This window comes from Myotis daubentonii, chromosome 7 (genome assembly GCF_963259705.1).
Source record: "Myotis daubentonii chromosome 7, mMyoDau2.1, whole genome shotgun sequence".
NCBI lineage: Eukaryota > Metazoa > Chordata > Mammalia > Chiroptera > Vespertilionidae > Myotis > Myotis daubentonii.
The window spans coordinates 47,061,884-47,082,956 of NC_081846.1; the positions used below are offsets into that span (position 1 = coordinate 47,061,884).

Genomic DNA, 21,073 nt, shown 5'->3' on the forward strand with positions numbered 1-21,073 from the left:
TTTGTTTTTTTTTTGCTCAGGACAGATGGGTAGGAAAGAAGCAACTCTCAACTTTTCAGTTCCATTTTGAGCAAGGATCACACGGACCTCCTGACGACCGACAGCCCGGCGAGAGCGGCGGCGGTTCTCCCCGGGCGGGCCGGGTGTGGGTCGGGATCCAGGCGCGCGGCCGCGGCGGAGGGGGAGTCAGGTGGCAGCGGGAGCCGGGCCGGCGCGGCGGGCGGGCGGGGAGCGTGCGGGGCGCGCCTCCCTCCGGCCGGCGCGGGGAGGTGGCCCGGCGCCCGCCCGGGAGTCCGCCGGCCGGGGGCTCCCGCGCCGAGCCGCGATCCGCGGGTGCGCCAGGGGCGCCCGCATCTCCTCCCTCGCGCGCTCCCTCCCTCCCCACGCCCGCCCCTACCCCCTGGCAGGTCCCTCCCCCACGCCTGCTCCCGCGGCCGCCGCCGCCGCTACCGGAGGCGCAGGAGCCTCGCGATAGTGTTTGCACAGGCGGCGCGTGACGCCGCCGCCGCCTGTAACTGATGCAGAGGTTACCCCGCCGCCTCAGCCGCCACCCACCGCCCGCCGCCGCCGCCACCACCGCCACCCGGGCGACGCCGGGGGCCGACGCACTGCAGAGGTGCCGGCAGGTTCCGCCCGCGGAAGTCTCCTCGCCCGGCGCAGCCTGCGCTCCGACGCCGGCCCCGGCGGACGCCCCCTCGACGCCTCCGCCGCCGCGCTCCTTCCCTCCGCCTCTAAGCCGGCGCGCCCGCCAGCTCCCTCGCTTCTCCCCCCTTCCCTCCTCCCCGTCCCCTCTCCTCCCCTCACCTCTTCCCTCGCCACCTCCCCCCTCCTCGGCTTCCTTCCCCCATCCCCTCGCCTCTCCCCTCCCTGCCCTCGCGCTCTCGCTCGCCCTCCGCGCGGCCCCCGCCATGACGGAGGCGGGTGCCGGTGCCGTTGCCGCCGCTGCCGTCGCAGGGGGGGAGCCGGGTTCCCAGAAAGTAGCTTGATGAGTGTCCAAAGTAGCAGTGGAAGTTTGGAGGGGCCGCCATCTTGGTCCCAGCTCTCCACGTCTCCAACCCCGGGCTCGGCGGCGGCGGCCAGGTCCCTGCTGAATCACACGCCGCCATCCGGGAGGCCCAGGGAAGGTAAGTGCCGTCGCGCCCGCGCCCGCGCCCGCTCCAGGGCCTCCCCTCCCGCGCCGGGGCCCCCGCGCCCCCCGCGCTCCTCCCCGCGACCCCGGGGTGGGGGATGGTGGCGAGGTGGCCGCGAGGCCGCCGGGCTCCGGGGAGGTGGTGCGCTGGCGGCGGGTGGCGAAGGGGACGGGCGAGGGGCTGTGCGCCGGCTGGAGGGCGCGGGGCGCGGCGCGGCGCACACACTCGCCTGGGGGTCCTCAGAGCCGGTCCTCCGGGCTGGGAAGCCTCCCCCCGGACGCGAGCCCCTTTCTGCCCCATTTGCTAGGACACTCCGCACTCTTAACCTCCTGGCCTCCGGTCTCTGGTGGGTTTTCCCTCCCGTTGAATCTTTCATCCCGAGCCCCCTCCCCTTCCCTCGCGCACTCCTCCCCGAGAGGCGGTCCTCGCTCCGAGCGCGGCGGCTCAGGACCCGGAGGGTGGCCCTGGCCGGCAGGGTCTCTGCCCTGGCAGGAGCGCCGCCGAAATTATCAAAGCCGACTTTGATCCCTTGCCTGGCTCCCCGGAGCCATTGAAAGGAGAGACTGGGGGGGCGGGGGGGGCGGGCTTTTAACGCCACCCCTTCCGAGGGTTGCAACTTTCCTTCGCCATCACCTCCCCGGGTGTGCACGTTATCTCGTCGCTGCAAGGAGGCTGCTGTTCTTCTCCGACAGGGTCGTGGGTTTTGTGGGAAAGAGCTGCGTAAAGGTGCCTGCAACGCGCACCCGATCGGTGGCAATTGTTTTCTAAGTTTTTGGCTTCTTGCATGCAAGTCTGCCGCCGCCAGATGTAGCAGTTACCCAGCTAGGAAGACACCGGAGTGCTTTCGGCTGAAATTCCAACTTGCTGCATTTAACTTTCAGTATACCACAGAGAATGAGATGTGGGAGAGCACGCATTTATGGGGGAAGAATCAATGTGCATGGAGTCGCGTTTAACGCTCTTTTGTCTGGAAAACGTTGAGCGGCATTCGTCAGCAACTGGGAAATGGATTGTTCATTCCCAGTTGTGTCACACAAGGAGATTGTAGCCACCTTTAAAACACACACACACAAAAGCAACCGTCTGGCAGTCCAGGAGTCTAGCGAATCATTTCAAGACACCAGGAGCTTTGATTTATGTAGGAATCGGTGGGGTGGATTTATTTAGGAAATATTTTCTGTTTTTACTAAAAGCCTTGACAATTGTTAATCAAGCGTTTTGTGCCCTGAATCCACTGGTTCCGGCAGAGCATTCTTTGTCATTTTGTTCCTGCGAGCATGTGTGAAAGTGACAATAGGCTCAAAGATTGGCATGAATTTGCTCTAGAAAATTCATGGTAAGGTTTGATTTATGGCATCCATTAAACAACGCTGAATACATTGACAGACATTTTCCTCTTTCCACCTCACCCCCACCACTGAGTTCTGATTATTAGAAGATAAAATTTATTGACTAACTCAAATTCAGTGCATATATATATATATATTTTGCATTTGAAAATTTGTAAATGAATGTTTTAAAATCTATTTTGTAAATAGAGCAGCTGGCTCAGCTTTTACTTTTGTCTGTAGTTTCATTAAGATGCTTACTGATAGTGTTACGAATGATAGTTTAATGATTGGGAAAGTCCTTTTTTTAAGGTTTTACCTTTTTTCATGCGGTCATCCATTTCTCAAATATTTATTGAGTCATTTTTGTAAGCTAGCTGCTGTATTAGATACTACTTAGGATATAGTGTTGAATTGTTTATCTGTAACACCTGTTACAGTATTAGTAATTTGGGGGCTGCAAAATCGAGGTTGTGGGTTTCTGAGGTTGCTTCAACTTTAGTTTCAAAACCTTATCTATTATTCTGCACTTTTCCTGATGTTTGAAAATTTTGAGGGTTGGAATGATTTAGTTTGAACTTCCAAATAACCAGAATTTTCCCAGCAGTTTAGATTATCAGATTTTTATGTAACTTAAACTAGTGAGTTTCTCTATAATTAATGAAATAACAGGACATGTTTTTGTGAAAGTTATACTTCACCTCAAGTACCTGTATGGTCACAGTTGTATATTTCTTTCTGACCAACTGACATGTAAGTTAAAACTATGTTATTCCTCCTAAGGTTATATTATCATCTTGAAGCTAAAGTCTGAGCTTTCACTTAATGCTAACAGGAATAGCACATATTAAGACGCAGGTATCAAGATGGAGATGTTTTCTATTGAGTGAGATTTCAGTTTTTAACAAGTGTTTAGCATCTTTCCCAGGTATACATTTAGTATGTTGTTTACATTAATGTTAATTGAGAGAACTTTTGACTTTTGGTGACTACTAGTAAAAATTGTTACTATAAATGGAACTTGAGTGTATGTATGAGGAGAGAACAAACCTTATTTCTTGAAAAACAGCCAATTTAATGTATAATAGGAAATTTAAAAAACTTAAAAGAGATGCACACATGAATATTTACACATATAAATGTTATTTATATGTGTTGAACTTTTAAGCAAACTTAACTTTGAAAATGGGCTATTTTTAGAGATGTGCCATAAGTAACTGTAAAAATTATTTGGAAGTTTTGATATATTTGAAACCAAAAGATTATAAGCTGATTATTTTTAATACTCTGTAAGACTTAGGAATTTATTAGAATTTAGAAATTTGTGTAATATAGTGTAGATTTTTTTTTCCTTGGGAGTCCCAAAGTCCCAAGACTTTTTCTTTATCAATCTTGAAGTTCTGTAGTTACTGATTTCATGTTGGGTCTTTTAAACCTGTGATCTCTGTTCTGTTTCATCTTTTCATAATTGTGTGATTAAGGAGGTGGGCAGTTAATAAATTAAGTACATTTTCAAATAAAGGTCAGTTTTACTTTGTTGAAGTCTCAAAACTTAGTGTCACATTGGCTAGATGAGCAGTTGGTTTTTGTTTTTGTTTGCATATCAGTACATGGGTACTTTTGAATGGGTTATCGCTAAGAGTCAATAATTATACAAAGATTTATATTTTTTTGTTCCAGCTTACCAGATATGAATAGATTGCTTTACTTTTATGTAAGTAGTGAAAATAGTTTGGTTAAAAAGATAATATCACAGCATAATTAAACTGTTGCTTTCTGTTTCCATATTTACAGACTGCATCCCTTAAATAGGAGAATTAAAGTATTTGACTCCAGATGACAGTAATATCTGTAGGGAGATGTTAAAAATAAAAGTGTACCAGATGGCTCTTTAATTTCTTGAAGTCACTAGCTGAAAGATGGTAGGGTTGGGTGTTTAAGGATTCTAGCTCATGAATATGCTGTAGGTAGGTATTTTTCTTTTTGACCAACTAGCATGCAAGTTAAACTGGTGTTAATCCTCTCTAGGGCTTTATATTTATCCTGAAGTTGTAGTCTTACATTTCACTAATATTAACAAGAATTGCATATACGTATGAATTCCCAGGTATCAGGATGGATACAGTTTCAGAGACACATTTCCATATTAGAGAGAGAGAGAAAAGAGAGAGAAACCCAGGATAGTTAGAGGTCTGGGAGTCTGCCCTTGAGAAGTAGGCTTGCTTTAGCCTCAGGACTTCTTTACTCTCAAAAATTATTGAGGACTCCAAAGAGATTTTGTTTATATGGGTTGTGTCTATTGATATTTACTATGTTAGAAATGAAATCACTTACAAAATATTTATTAATTTATATAAAAATAACGTTAACAATTTTTTAAACTTAGAATAACTATTCTAAAACAAAAACTTTAGTGAAACTAGTGGCATCCTTATATAATAAAAGCATAGTATGCAAATTGTCCTCTCAACCAGGAGGTCGTCCAGAGTTTGACCAGGAGGCGGGGCCTGCCAGGGGAAGGCAGGGAGGCCCCAGCTGACGGTGGCAGCTGCTAGGGACCCTACCAGTGCACGAATTTCATGCATCGGCCTCTAGTTGTTTTATATTTTTACAAATCAATTTAATTTCTGGCTTACTAGAAGATAGCTGGATTTTGCTTCTGTTATCAAGTCTGTTGTGATTGTTTCAAGCTAATCCAGTTTCACGTAGATATATAGTTCGAAAAAGTAGGTATTTTAATAGCTTTTTGAGAAGTTGTATATATTCATTTTTAATATCATACCAAAATTTGATAAGTGGCAATGGTTACATTGCATTCCAGAAATGTCTGTAGGGCCCACAAGAAAACTGTGAACTATACATATACAGTTAGCTTAAAGAAGAGTCTACTTAAAGGGTGGGAAATAAGCTAGTTTTCATTCAGATATTTCAAGCACAAATAGAAAAGGGAGTACATTTATTCTTTTATTATTTTATTTTTAAAAATACATAAATTTCAGAGGAAGTGAGAGCGCATGTGTGAGAGAGAGAAACATCAATGATGAAAGAGAATCATTGATAGGCTGCCTCCTACATGCCCCCGACTGGGGATTGAGCCCACAACCCATGCATATACCCTGACTAGGAATTGAACCATTGACCTCCTGGTTCATAGGTCAGTGCTTAACCACAGAGCCATCCCATCTAGGCTATTCTGTTATATTAGAAGATAGACCAGCAGATGGAGGTTCAGAAGGCATATATTGAATTCAGTATAATTTTTTGACAAGAATGTAAGACTGTATAGCAGCTAGACTTATACAACAGTGGAAAGAACTGCCTCTTGAAGTATTTAGCTGTAAGAATTTACAGCAGTCTACAGGGACATTTTAGGGGGGGCAGAGATAAATTCTGTAGATTCTTATTTTGGGTGCTATTGGATTAAGTTACTTAGGGTCCCATCCAATTAAAAAATGTAAGCATTCTGTGATTCCTTGAAAATCCCTAAATATAGTTAAACTGTACTTATATATATATCCATGAATGTTTTTGAATATTCTCCGAAGTCAGTAGTATGAAGCTTTGTTGACTTTATTACTATTTTGCATTTTTATTGTGCTTTCCTCTGAGATTTTTCCTGTATTTTCTGGAACCAACACTATCAGTCTTCCTGAAATCTCTCTGAGTTCCCTGTGAAATATAATAAGCTTTGAAGACATTTTAGGGAATCAGATACTGCTTATGATATAGTTTAGTAGCATTGTAATATATTTGGGCACAGAAATTTAGCATACTGTTGGGGGCTAATTTTCAATTTTGATAGAAACTATCAACAGTCTTTATAGTCTTTTATTTGTAATTGTTTATGTGATTGCAGAAGTAATGTTCTAATGGTTTTAAAGCTTAAGTCTGAAAAGAGGACACATAAAGGAAAAGTATTTAAATTGATCTCAAATTTAAAAATGCTTATTAAAGACATAAAGAATTTTAATTCTCATCTTAGAGAATTAGAGGCCCAGTGCACGAAATTTGTGCACTTGGAGCCGGGGGCGGGGGGGTGTCCCTCAGCCCAGCCTGTGCCTTCTCATAGTCCGGGACCCCAGGACCCCTCACTAAGAGGATGGGGCCTAAGCCGGCATTTGGACATTTCTCTCAAAATCCAGGATCCCTCGCTCCTTACTGCCCACCTGCTTGCTCCTTACCACTCGGCCCTTAGCACTGCCGCGGAGGCGGGAGAAGCTCCCACTACCACCACTGCGCTCGCCAGCCTTGAGGCTTGTGGTTGAGTAGCCGCTACCTCTGTGGGAGCACACTGACCACCAGCGGGCAGCTCCTGCATTGAGCTTCTGCCACTGGTGGTCAGTGTGCATCATAGCGACTGGTTGTTCCGGTCATTCCGCCATAATGGTCGCTTAGGCTTTTATTATATAGACTAGAGGTTCGGTGCACAAAAATTTGTGCACTCGGATGGGTCCCTCAGCTCGGCCTGTGCCCTCTCGCAGTCTGGGGCCTCTCGGGGGCCCCTTCCCCTGGCTGCTGGCACCAGTTTTCCTCCGGCGCCCGGAACCCAGGCCTTCGCTCTCCCCGGGGGTGTGGCTGAGGCCGGCGCAGCGGGCTTCCCTATTTGCTCTTTGCTTGCCACACTGGCCTTCGCTCACTGCTCCTGTCCGGGGCCAGCCAGCTTCGCTCCGTCGCTTGGCGCCTACGTACACAAGTTAACCACCATCTTTGTTGGCGGTTAACTGCTGTCTTTCTTGGCAGTTAATTTGCATATCACCCTGATTAGCCCGTGGGAAGCATAGCGAAGGTACGGTCAATTACCCTTTTTGTCTTTTATTAGATAGGGTTAATATAGACTAGAGGCCTGTTCCATGAAAATTGTGCACTGGGGGGGTGTCCCTCAGCCCAGCCTGCACCCTCTCCAATCTGGGACCCCTCAAGGGATCGGGCCTAAACGGGCAGTCGGACATACCTCTCACAATCCAGGACTGTTAGTTCCCAACCACTCACCTGCCTGCCAGCCTGATCACCCCCTAACCACTCCCCTTCCAGCGTGATCGACGCCTAACTGTTGCCCTGCCGGTCCGATCGTCCCCAATTGCCCTCCCCTGCCGGCCCTGTCGCCCCCAACAGCCCTCCCCTGCTGGCCCGGTTGCCCCCAGCTGCCCTCCCCTCCCAGCCCGGTCGCCCCTAACTGCCCTCCCCTGCTGGCCTGATCGCCCACAACTGCCCTCCCCTGCAGGCCATCTTGTGGCCACATGGGGGCGGCCATATTTGTGTGTTGGAGTGATGGTCAATTTGCATACTGGCCATGACTAATTAGCATATCAGGGCTAATTAGAATATTCCTCTCGTTTGTGTTGGAGTGATGGTCAATTTGCATAGTAGTAATGACTAATTAGCATATCTGGTCATGACTGTGAGGGCATCATGACCAATTTGCATATTACCCTTTTATTAGTATAGATAATACATGTAGTATTTGTTATTACCTATAACAATTCACTCTTTGTTTAAATCCTCACCGAGCATATGTTTATTGACGAGAGAGAAGGAGAGACAAAGAAAGAAAAGAAAAGAGAAAGAAAGAAAGAAAGAGAGACAGAAAGAAAGAAAAGAGAAAGAAAGAAAAGGGAGGAAGGGAGGGAATTCTATCTGTTTACCCAGAATGAAACAACCTTTTTGGTGTTTGGGACGCTCTAACTAACTGAGCCACCAGGCCAGAGCAACAATTCACATTTTAATTTTATATGGGACATAATCTCTTCTGTGAGTTGGAATGAAAGATTAGATTTTAGGTGGTGGGAAGTTAAACATAAATTCCCATAGCTTTCTTGAGGTCAACTTAATAAATTAAATGACACACAGCTGGAGACTTGCATTGTTCCATTTTGATTTAAAGCTTATTTTCTATAGAAGGAGTAGGAATAAGCCATTTAATTTTATAAAATTCTTCATCCTTGTTAATAATTTTTTAAAAATCTTAGAATAATTTAGAGGAATAGTGTTCTAAAGTAGAAGAAGTAGTGTGGTACAGATGAGAAAGGGCATCGATTGTAGTTGGAATTGAAGTGTAGTCTCTACTTTGCCATTAACTGGCTGTGTAACCTTGGGCAAGTTGCTTATCTCTGCTTCAGTTTCATAAAGTGAGAATTATAGAAATAAAGGGGGCCTTGGAAGCAAGTGAGTCCAAACCTCTCATTTTACAGATTAGGAAACTTAGATAATTTGTTCAGGCTTTTACTGTAAGAGAGTTGGGTCCAAAATTCAGTTGTTTGACTCTCAACTTAGTACTTTTCCCATTATACTTTGCGGCTTCTTTTCATCTGTGAAATGAGGGGATTGGATTTAAGGCTCTCAAAGGTCTCTATCAGCTGAAAAATGTTATTCTTTCGACATTAATCCCAATATTAACGAGAAAAGTTTGTATACAGGTGAAAGAAATGTTTTTGAAGAAGCAGTGTTATCTTTTCGGGGCTATGATTTGGTTCGTTAAGATAATCATCTTCATTATTACCAAAAGATTTTTAAGCTTAGGAGCATAATAAATAGTGTGGTGGGTGATCTTGTTTTTTTGAATGATCTACATTCTAAAACACTATTTTGACTACATTAAAAACTATATAAATCACATAAACAACAGTACAGTGCTCTGAAGTGAATTGTGGTGATTGCTCCTCAGAAATTATTTTTAGAGTATTTGCCCCCCTGAGTTAGGTGCCTCTGTTCCTTCGTGTCCTATAGGATTATTTCATAGCACCTCCAAGATGCTCCTTTTGATTATAGTTTTAGTTATGTTGCCTACTAGACAGAAAGGTCTTGAATTCAGAGATTGTGTTTTGTTCATTTCTACATTCTCAGTGCATAGTAGATAGGATGTCCTCTGTAGAGTTGGCATCCAACAAAAAGTTTTGTTGAAGACTAAGTTTTCTTTAAAATGGAGTGATATTATATATATGTGTGTATATATGTGTATGTATATTAATATGTACTTATTTAAGACTCAGGAAGATGCTTATTTTAGTAAGCATCATAAACATTTTAAAGTGATATGGATAACAGTAACTAATAGCTGAAATTGTTTGCACATATTAATTTATTTAGTTCTCATCACACTGTGAGAAATACACAGTTATTCTCATTTTATAGATAAGGAAACGGAGGCACAGAAATGTGAAGAAGCTTGCCCAGAGTGACACAGTGTAGGAAATAAATGTTAGTGCTCAGATTTGAACCAAGTCTGCATTTTAACTAATAGGATATATTGCCTAACATACAGAAATTTGGTTTTGGCTAATATCTTAGTTGTTTTTCCTTAGCAAATTTAATTTGCTAACCATTCTTTTAGGCTCATTCAGTTTACCTCTAAAATTTTGTTAAATTTGTTTTACATGAGTTTTACACATGTGTGAAGATAAGATTAAAAAATCACACACACATTAAAACCCCTAACCAAACAACCCAATTTAGAAACTTGTACCAGCTGTGCAAATCCTACTTATATTTCATATTTTCAGATATGTTTAGTATTTTTATGGAAAATGTTAGAGGTACACTAATGAAAGATCTTATTTTCTTGTTTAATCTGAATTTGAATGTTGTTTTATGTTAATATATATAGGGTGTCCCCCCAAAATGTATACACACTTTGAATGATTATAAAGTCAATGTTTATTACAATACAGTTCATTGGTCCAGGCATTGTTGATGACACGAAGCAGTGGAATCCCAAGTGTCAAGAATCATTTTGTTCAGTGTTTGTGTGCCCTCAATTTGTCAATTGGTGCCGGTTTTGTGCCATAAATTTTATCTTTTATGTATCCCCATTAAATTTTCTTTGTTCAAAGCTTAGTCTAGTTTCACCCATTATTTCAGATCAGTTAAACTTGAAAAGGAGTGAAAATTGAGTGGGTTAACAGCTGTTAAAGTGTGTCCCTGCAAAAATGTATACACACTTTGAATAATTGTAAAGGCAGTGTTTGTATTTCAACTGCGTTTTCAAACTTCCAGTAACATTTTAGGATGAATTTCTTTTGTACAAAACTTAGTCTGGCTGAAAAGAAAAAAACATCAATTGAGCTATCTGCTGTTAAAGTGTGTATACATGTTTTTGGGACACCCTGTATTTTGGCCTTATAAGCCCACCACAGCCATAGTAAACAGAATTTGAACAAGAATTTTCCAATGTCCATACAGGAGTAGTCTACTTATTGTGGAGGCTTTATAACCTGGTGAACAAGGCTCTGAACAGAATTGAGATGCTTTAGTTGATATATTTGACTCTTTGTATTCAGTATGGGCAGGGAAAGGAGGCTTGAAGCTCAATTTGTAAACTCATTTATAAACAGGTTTTTTTAAAAAAAACACGTAGTTTTAGTTACTTCATTGCACACAAAACAAATCCCTTAGTAACATGATTATTTAGTAAGTATAATGAGAATCAGATTTTGAAGGGGTTGATAGGAATTCAAAGCATAGTGTGGAAAGGTATATAGAGGAGCTGATGTAGGATGTGAAACATCTCAATGTGGCTTCAATATTAGGCCTGAAATGTTGTGAATTTGAAGATGCTATACCTATATTTAGGTAAAAATGATTATCCTATATGATAAAAGGCTAATATGCAAATTGTCTCCTTGGGAGTTTGACCAACCGGGAGTTCGACTGCTCGCTGTGATGTGCACTCACTACCAGGGGGCGGTGTGGAACTAAGGAAGGTCTTCCAGCAGCTGGAAGGCCCCGATAGTCCCTGATCGCCGGCCAAGCCTAAGGACCCTACCCATGCACGAATTTCGTGCACCAGGGCTCTAATATTCTATAAAGATGCAGTAAAATCCAACTGCGAGTGGTTTGAGGGGATGTCTTGTAATATTTGTTCATTTATATGTATTATCAAGAATTGGTTGTACTTATAAATTTGTGCCTTATCTGCAGAGAATGACAAACTTCTAGGTTTACATTCTTAACCTTTAACCTAGCAAGTGCTGGTATTGTTAAATGTGGTACATTGTATGCTTTCATGATTCTTTACTTAACCATGTATGTGCTTTTCTGTCTTAGATGAATATAGTGCCACTGGGGAAGGTCATAGGGATTTGTGTGAAGCCAATTAGTTCATCTTGTCTCATGATACCTGGAGCATGGTTTTTTGTTTTGTTTTGTTTTTGGTAAACTGTGCATGCTTGCTTCTTTAAAAAAAAAAAAAAAAATACAGCTTTTCCTTTTTCTGTTAACAGGTTTTTAAAAAAATCACTGTAATTATATGGTTTAGTCAACTTTGTTACTTTAAAAATTTATTTCATTTATTTAAAAAAATACATGTACTTATTGTTAGGTCTGGTTCAAGGCACTTTGTAAATAGCTCATTTGCTTCTAGCAATCATGAAATACATACTAATGGGAATTAAGTAACATACTCAAGGATACATAGAGAGTATGTCGCAGAGCCAGGATTCAGACTAGGCACCTGAGTACATCCTAAATAACAGTTACTGTTTATTCTGTCAGTGTTATTCCATTGAATGGATGTACTGTAATTTACTTAGTTAACCATTTTTTTTTAGGTAGTGTGTTAGTCATGATTCTTTTGCTTACCTGTGATAAAAACTTAACACAAGCTTTGGTAAATTAAGAAAGTATTTTATTGGTTTACATAACTGAGAGATGTTTGTATGGAAGAGGATGAAATGGCTTTAGAAACAGCTTAGCTCCAAGATCTCAAATAATTTCTTTGAGCCTGTTTGTCTCCATTTGGGCGTTCTTCTAGTCTCTTGCTTCTGGAGTTGCAGATACATACCTTTTAGCTTAGCAATTACACTTGAAAGACAGTTTAACCTCTCTTTTCTAATGTCCGCGTGTCAATTCTAGATTGATGCTATAATTGTCAATTTCTTAACCAGTCATTGGGACCTGGGTGATGAAGTGTTTATGGCAAGGTAGCTATTATAGCTGTCAGTAGAGTGAGTTGAGGAACCCACAGAAAGCCACCATTGACAGATTAGGTGAGTGGTCGTTTTCTGTTGCGGGCAAGCTCAGCCAAGGGTTCAGTGAGCCGCGGGGGGCGGGGGGGGGGGGCGCGAAGGATGTAGAAAAGATAGACAAAGAATAAGATGGGTCTAGGTGGATCTTCCTGTGCCTGGCTGAAGCCACAGAGAGAGACCCAGACAGCAAGCTGAGCCTTTATTTTATAGCCAGAAGTAAACAAGGTAGTGGTCACCATAGTTACAGTGTTCTTGTGAGTTTCACTTGTTTTGGGAGCACTTGCTGCATCTCCCACAGCCCATTAGCTATCCAGATAAGATCTAGGCTAGGGGTGGGCAACCCCTGGCACACATGCCAAACATGGCACACCAGTAACTTCTGCTGGCACGCAAAACTCTCTCTTATAATTTTCCATTTACAATTTTTTTTCTTAATATCGACTTTTTAATTTTTCAGATAAATTCAGTGTAAGTGCATCTTAGATAAATAATTTTACATAACAAGTTATCCTAAAAACCATAGACATAGATTGATGAGAGGGGGAGAGCAATTTCTATGCCTCTGCCTTAACCCTCCCTGCCTTCCTAGAGCCGACCAGTGTTTTGGTTTCATCCACATATGCTTGTGAATCTTTGTTCTCAGTGATGAATTTTGTTAAGTCTCGTAATAGGAGTAGCCGGACGGATGAAAGTAGTAGCTCGTGCATATCTCTGAAGGTCACGAAATATAAACCTGATGTAAAATCTCTGTCATCAGTAATGCAGCAGCAAAAGTCCCACTGATAATATCAAACGGAGTCATAAAGTTTTCTGTCAGACTATCAGTGTACATGTATACATTAAAAAATAAATGTAGCCGAAACCGGTTTGGCTCAGTGGATAGAGCGTCAGCCTGCGGACTGAAAGGTCCCAGGTTCGATTCCGGTCAAGGGCATGTACCTGGGTTGCAGGCACATCCCCAGTAGATGTGCAGGAGGCAGCTGATCGATGTTTCTCTCTCATCGATGTTTCTAGCTCTCTATCTCTCTTCCTTCCTCTCTGTAAAAAATCAATAAAATACATTTTTTTTAAAAAATGTATTTTTCATCATTATATACTGTGTTTTTGTCGCTCGAATGAATTTTATTATTTCTTCAAGGTTCTTCACATTCGTACACCTTAAGAGATATCAAGTAGGTGTAACATGTTCTCAAAAAATTAGGGTTGGGAGAAACCAAGATGGCGGCATAGGTAAACACCGGAAATTGCTGCCTCGCACAACCACTTCAAAAATACAACTAAAAGACAAAATGGACATTATCCAGAACCACAGGAAGGCCGACTGAGTGGAAATTCTACAACTAGAAGGAAAGAGAAAAGCACAATGAGACTCAGAGGAGATGCGGAAGTAAAGTGCAGAGGTACGGAGGCGCACATGGAAAGGGCTGGAAACTGAGGACGCGGCTGTCTTTTTCAATCCGGAGGGAGACACAGGCTCCTGATTGCTCTGAACACCAGTTCCGGGCAAGTCTCTGGGGACCCGGACACATACGGGGAGAAACTGGACTGTCTGGCACCGGTCAGAACTCAAGGATGGCTTTCTCTCAGAGGTGCTTGCAGCAATTACCCAGGACACTGAGACCCAGGACCTCTTAGGGTAGGACTGAGGATCAGCCATAGCTGTTTGCTCCGCCCTGTTGATTCCCTGAGACCCCGCCCCACCCAAGCTGTGCACAGAGGCTTTTGCACTTGAAAGGCCTGGCCCTTTGCAATCTGAAAATTCCCTAACAAACTGCGGCTGGGTCAGACCCAGAACTTCCAAGAGAAGGCCCAAGGCCCCACAGCAGCTTGCATTGCTTCACAGCTGGGCCTCATTTGGGAACCTCCAAACCCCAAACAAGGAAGGGGAATCTCCAGATCTCCCAAACAAAAGGAATCCAAAGAGGACCACACCAAGACACATCATAATTAAAATGCCAAGAGCAAAAGACAAAGAATCTTAAGAGCAGCAAGAGGAAAAAAGTCAGTTACCTACAAGGGAGTACCCATACAACTGTCAGTTGATTTCTCAACAGAAACTATGCAGGCCAGAAGGGAGTGGCAAGAAATATTCAAAGTGATGAATGCCAAGAACCTACAACCAAGATTACTTTATCCAGCAAAGCTATCATTCAGAATTGAAGGTCAGATAAAGAGCTTCACAGATAAGAAAAAGCTAAAGGAGTTCATCACCACCAAACCAGTATTATATGAAATGCTGAAAGGTATCCTTTAACACATTGCGTACCGCATAGAAATCTCTAAGACATACGCCAGGGACCGCACGTTTTGGGGCAAACTGCACGTTATTTAAATCATCATAATGCACTTTAGGTGTTGTTTTTCAATAATTATAACATTTTTATTTACAAAAACAAACAATTAAAGTTCCTAGTACTTTTTTAACGTATGGTACTACGTAAAACATTTTCCTCTATGAAGAGGGACCAAACAAAATTTACATAAGTATCTAGATTCGCTCCTTTTTCCATGGGCGTGAAAAACGAGAACACTCGTGACCAGTCCTTAACAGATGGTGTGTGAAACACAAGAAAACTGAGCGGTACAAAATGTGTTAAGAAGAGGAAGAAGAAGAAAAATGTAAAGATACAAATTATGAACAACAAATACATATCTATCAACAAGTGAATCTAAAAATCAAGTGAATAATCTGATGAACGGAATAAACTGGTGAATATAATAGAATCAAGGGCATAGAAAGGGAGTGGACTGACTATTCTGGGGGGGGGAAGGGGTGTGGGGGGTGTAGGAAGAGACTGGACAAAAATCGTACACCTATGGATGAGGATGGGGGGGGTGGGGGAAGGGCAGAGGGTGGGGTGGGAACTGGGTGGAGGGGAGCTATGGGGGTGGGAAAGAGGAACAACTGTAATAATCTGAACAATAAAGATTTAATTTAAAAGAAAAAAGGGGAAAAAAATTAGGGTTGGCATGCAGAAGAATTTTGAGTCAGAGATTTTGCTGGTTTTGGCATGCACTCACAAGAAGGTTGCCCACCCCTGATTTAGGGAGTGTCATAAGGTGAAGCCTAATTATGCTAAGAGGGTTTTGCCCTCTAAGCTGGGACTTCTTTGTGGCTTTGCCAACAGTCAGTCCGAGGCTTAACCCTATAGCCACTCCCTACAGTTTTCTTCAGAAAAGGGATCTTGTTGAACAAAAACAACTACTTCTATAAGTAGTTAGGTTATTTATTTAAAAAATTTTTTTTAAATTTTTTGTCTGTTGTAGGCAGTGATATAATGAGCATCTTTTGTTGTTAATCCTTACCCCATATTTTCTCCATTGATTTTTAGAGAGAGGAGGGGAAGAAGGGTGGTGGCAGAGAGAGAGAAACTTCGATGTCTGTTGCCTCCAGCATTCACCCTAGTAGGCTGGGATCTAACCTGCAACCCAGGTATGTGCCCTTGACCAGGAATCGAACCCTTGACCATTTGGTGCTCTAATCACTAAGCCACACCGGCCAGGGCATAATTAATATCTTTGAGTAAAAGTTTGTTGTTGGTTTTTTAAGTCAACTCCCAGTGATGGGATTTACAAGGCCAAAAGTATAAAACAATTTTAGGGCTTTTGATAAATGTGGCCAGGTTATTGTTTGAAGGATTGTACTCAATTCATATACCATCAGTGCATGAAACGGGCATGCATTTTTTTCACCTAGATAGAGGTTAACTCACCCTAGGAATTACTGGACTTAAATATTATTAACACAGTGCCTTGACCTTAACCAAAGAGTTGCAAACCTTATACCAAACATGTGTCCAATCTAAATTATCAAATGCTTTCTTATAATTTCTCTGGGCATTTCTTACTCCCACTATATAAACTTTTTTATTTTATAGTTTTAAACAACAGCAGAACCAAAAGGATAATGACTGGCAGCACCCTGTAAGACCCTGGCCCCTATTCTTCTGGCCTCCCAGTATCTCCCTACTCTGACCTAGTTGACAGCATTATACTTAATTTTTGGATATTGATACCTTATGTGAAAACATTAGAAGGTTAGTGTAACATAACAAAATGTAAGTAATAGTTACAAGCACATGTTTGTTAGACTTGCATTCCAGTTTGGGTTTTGCCACTTACTGTATAGTAACTTTAGTGCCTCATCTGTAGATTTTCTTGATTGTAGGATGGGATAATAAATAGTAACTACTTCACAAGATTGTGAGCATTAAATAAGAAATTTGTGGCATATTAACCAGTCAGTGTGTGTTAACTGTAACTATTATATGTAGATATAGTGGTTCTTTACAATTTAATTTTTTTCTTTGTTGTTTAAATGGTAAGAATAGGGAAAGAGTACTATCTGGATGAAGGTCCCTGATAGCCAGAGCATACTTGACTGACAGGGATTGTCTCCCTGGCCTGTTGAAGAATTCTAGCAGAGTTGTGTCTGACAGGCAGATTTCAAATGGTGTTTAAATTGCTACTTTCATCATTTTAGTTCTTGTAATTTTTAATGGATTGAGAATTGACCAAATTTATGAGACGTGCTTATAATACTTAAACAAGTACCAAGCACTTACTAGTAGATTGTATTAGCAGTATTTGTGCTTTATCTTTGATATGCAGAAATAATGCTTTAAAGCACTACATGATTTGGTTAATTGGGCAAAAGGAGATGAATATTTTGATGTTATTTAATGTGTATTGTCATTAATGCTTTCTAATAGGTTAACTAGGATTTTAAAGTCTATTATTGCTTCTCAGCAGTGAATCAGTTGTCAGAGCGTCAGAGTTTTGTAGAAACCTTATTGGCATTGTTTATTCATTCAGTAAGTATTTCTGAACCTGGAGCCTAGCATTGGGGAAAAAAAGATATATAAGATGATGCAGTCCCTCCCTTCTAGGAGCTTGGTCACAGTGTAGTGAGGAATATTATAATTTGTAACATGTAATTTATACTTTTAAAAACCTTGTGGATCAGATAAAATAAGATGAATTGCCAGCTTTCAACTTTGGATGTAAACAGAACAACTATAATATAGTTGCATCATATACTATATATCAAGGTGTGCTTTAGGTTGCTGAAAGCAAGCTTAAGCAAAACAGATTTATGCTTAGAAGGATAGAGAACTGGGTATCCCTTAGAACCCAGTCAGACCTCAAGGGGACTGAATTAGAAACTGGAAATTCAGAAACCACGGTAGCACTATTCCCTTGTGGATCATAGAGCAACCTTTTCCAGTGCTGCGAAGTTAAGTTCTCTAAAAAGGAAAAGTGAGAAGGGAGGAAATTGTACCCTTTTTTTCTCCCATTGACCCCTTATTACCCTCCCCCACCCCCTACCCCAGACCTTCATCACCCTATTGTCCGTGTCCATGGGCTCTGCATATATGCATAAAAGTTCTTTGCTTAATCTCTTCCCACCCACTCAACCACTCCCAGCCATCCCTCTGAGATTTGACCGTCCGTTCCATGCTTCTGTGTCTCTGGATCTATTTTGTTCAACAGTTTATTTTGTTCATTAGATTCCACATATGAGTGAGATCATGTGATACTTGTCTTTCTCTGACTGGCTTTTTTCACTTAGCATCATACTCTCCAGGTCCCTCCATGCTGTCTCAAAGGGTAAGAGCTCCTTCATTTTTACTGCTGCATAGTATTCTGTGGTGTAAATGTACCACAGCTTTTTTATCCACTCATCTGCTGTTTCCTAATCTTAGCTGTTGTATATTGTGCTTCTATGAACATAGGGGTGCATATATTCTTTCTGATTGGTGTTTGGGGTCTCTTAGGATATATTTCTAGAAGTGGTATCACTGGGTCACATGACAGTTCCATATTTAATTTTTTGAGGAAACTCCATACTGTTTTCCATAATGACTGCACCAGTCTGCATTCCCACCAGCAGTGTACTAGGATTCCCTTTTCTCTATATTCTTGCCAGCACTTGTCATTTATTGATGGTAGCCATTCTGACAGGTGTGAGGTGATACCTCGTTGGCATTTTAATTTGCATGTCTCTGATGATTAGTGACCTTGAGCATTTTTTTCACATATCTCTTGGTCATCTGTATGTCCACTTTGGAAAAGTATCTATTTAGGTCCTTTGCCCATTTTTTAATTGGATTGGTTGGATTAAGTTCTATGAGTTCCTTCTATATTTTGGATATTAACCCTTTATCAGATGTATCATTGCCAAATATATTCTCCCATACAATGGGCTACCTTTTCATTTTGTTGATGGTTTCTTTTTCTGTTGCAGAAGCTTTTAATTTTGATGTAGTCCCATTTGTTTATTTTCTCTTTTGTTTCCCTTGCCCTAGGAGATGTATCTTTCAACATATTGCTATGAGAGATGTCTGAGATTTTGCTGCCTGTGGTTTCTTCTAGGATTTTTATGGTTTCCCAGCTTACATTTAGGTTTTATCCATTTTGAGTTTATTCTTGTGTATCGGGTAAGTTGTGGTCTAGTTTCATTTCCTTGCCATGTATCTGTCCAATTTTCCCAACATCATTTATTGAAGAGACTGTCTTGACTCCATTTTATGCTCTCGCCTCCTTTGTGAAATATTAATTGAGTGTATGGCTTGGGTTGATGATTTCTGGGTTCTCTATTCTGTTACATTGATTTTTATGCCTGTTCTTGTGCCAGTACCAGGCTGTTTTGATTATGGTGGCTTTGTAGTATAACTTGATATCTGGTATTGTGATTCCTTCAACTTTGTTCTTTCTCCAGATATCTGCAGCTATTTGGGGTCTTTTTTGGTTTCATATAAATTTTTGGAGTATTTGTTCTAGTTCTATGAAATACACCGTTGGTATTTTAACAGGGTTTGCATTGAATCTGTAGATTGCCTAATGGAGTATGGACATTTAATGATACTGATTCTACCAATCCATGAACACAGTATATTCTTCCACTTGTTTATATGTTTCTCAATCTCTTTTTTCAATGTCCTGTAGTTTTTTTGAGTACAAGTCTTTTACCTCCTTGGTTAAGTTTATTCCTTAGTATCTTAATTTTATGTTGTTATAAGGATAAGTGGGATTGTTTAGTTTCTCTTTCTAAGAACTCATTATTGGGATATAAAAAAGCTATGGATTTTTGGGTGTGGATTTTGTATCCTGCTACATTGCCAAATTCATTTATTAAATCTATTGGTTTTTTTGTGGAGTCTTTAGGGTTTTTTATGTATAATATCATGCCATCAGCAAATAATGAAACTTTTCTTTTTTCCTTTCCAATTTGGCGCCTTTTGTTTCTTCTTCTTGTTTGCTGTGGCTATGACTTCCACTACTGTGTGAATAAGAGTGGTGAAAGTGGACATCCCTGTCTTGTTCTTATTCTTTGGGGAATGGTTTTAGTTTTTGCCCATTGAGTATGATGTTGACAGTAGGTTTGTCATATATGGCCTTTATCCTGTTGAGATATGTTCCCTCTATTCCCACTTTGTTGAGAGATTTTATCAAAAATGGGTGTTGGATTTTATCAAATGCTTTTTCTGCATCTATTGATGTGATCATGTGATTTTTGTTTTTTAGTTTATGTGATGTATCACGTTTATTGATTTGCAAATATTGTATTAGCCTAGCATCCCTGGAATAAATCCCACTGGGTCATGGTGTATGATCTTTTTAATATGTTGCTGTATCCGTTTTGCTAATATTTTGTTGAGGATTTTAGCATTTATGTTCATCAGGGATATTGGCCTGTAATTCTCTTTCTTTGTAGTGTCTTTATCTGGTTTTGGTATTAGGATAATGCTGGCCTCATAAAAAGAGCTGGGAAATGTTCCTTCCTCTTGGATTTTTTGGAATAGTTTGAGGAGTATAGGTGTTAGTTCTTCTTTGAATGCTTGGTGAAACTCCCTGGTAAAGCCATCTGGACATGGGCTTTTGTTTGCTGGGAGTTTTTTTTATTACTGCTTCTATATTATCAGTTCTTATTGGCCTATTCAGGTTTTCTGATTCTTCCTGATTCAGTTTTGGGAGATTGTATTTTTCTAGGAATTTTCCCTTTTCATCCACATTGTCCTGCTTGTGGCACATAGTTATTAATAGTATTTTCTTACAATCCTTTGTATTTCTGTGGTGTCAGTGGTTAATTCTCCACTTTTGTTTCTGATTTTATTTATTTGGGTTCTCTTTGTTTCTTGATGAGTCTAATGGTTAATCAAAGAACCAGCTCTTGGTTTCATTGATTTTTTTTTTTTTTTTTGGTATTGATTTTTTAGTCTCTGTGTTATTTATTTCTGCTCCAATCTTTATTATTTCCTTCCTTCTACTTTGGGCTTTTCTTGTTCTCTTTCTAGTTTTTTAAGTTGTAGGTTTAGTTTACCATTAATTTTTCTTGTTTTTTGAGGTAGGCCTGTAGTGCTATGAACTTCCCTCTCAGGACACTTCTGCTATGTCCCAGAGATTTTGGGTTGCTATGTGTTTACTTTCATTTGTTTCCAGGAAGTTTTTGATTTCTTTCTTGATCCTGTTGGTAACCCATTCATTGTTTAGTAACATGCTATTTAGCCTCCATGTGTTTGAATGTTTTGGGGTGTTTTTACTGTAGTTGATTTCTAATTTCATTCCATCTGATTTGAGAAGGTGCTTGATATGATTTTAATCTTGAACTTATAGAAACATGTTTTGTGTCCTAACATGTGGCCTATCTTTGTGA

At 41.1% G+C, this 21,073-nt stretch overlaps 1 protein-coding gene across 3 annotated transcripts in view; it reads left to right on the top strand.

Moving 5' to 3' along the window:
* Window positions 1-417: 417 nt before the first annotated feature.
* Window positions 418-21,073, top strand: part of TLK1 (tousled like kinase 1) — a 165,366-nt gene continuing 144,710 nt past the window's right edge. For 2 of the 3 annotated variants that reach the window (XM_059704134.1, XM_059704132.1), the window contains exon 1: window positions 987-1,124. Coding sequence is in view for 1 of the 3 variants with exons in the window: in XM_059704130.1 (XP_059560113.1) it covers window positions 986-1,124 (139 nt within the window). In the remaining 2 variants the exon portion in view is untranslated. Of the gene's footprint in view, window positions 1,125-21,073 lie in introns of all 3 variants that reach the window. The other variant, XM_059704130.1, reaches the window with a different exon arrangement.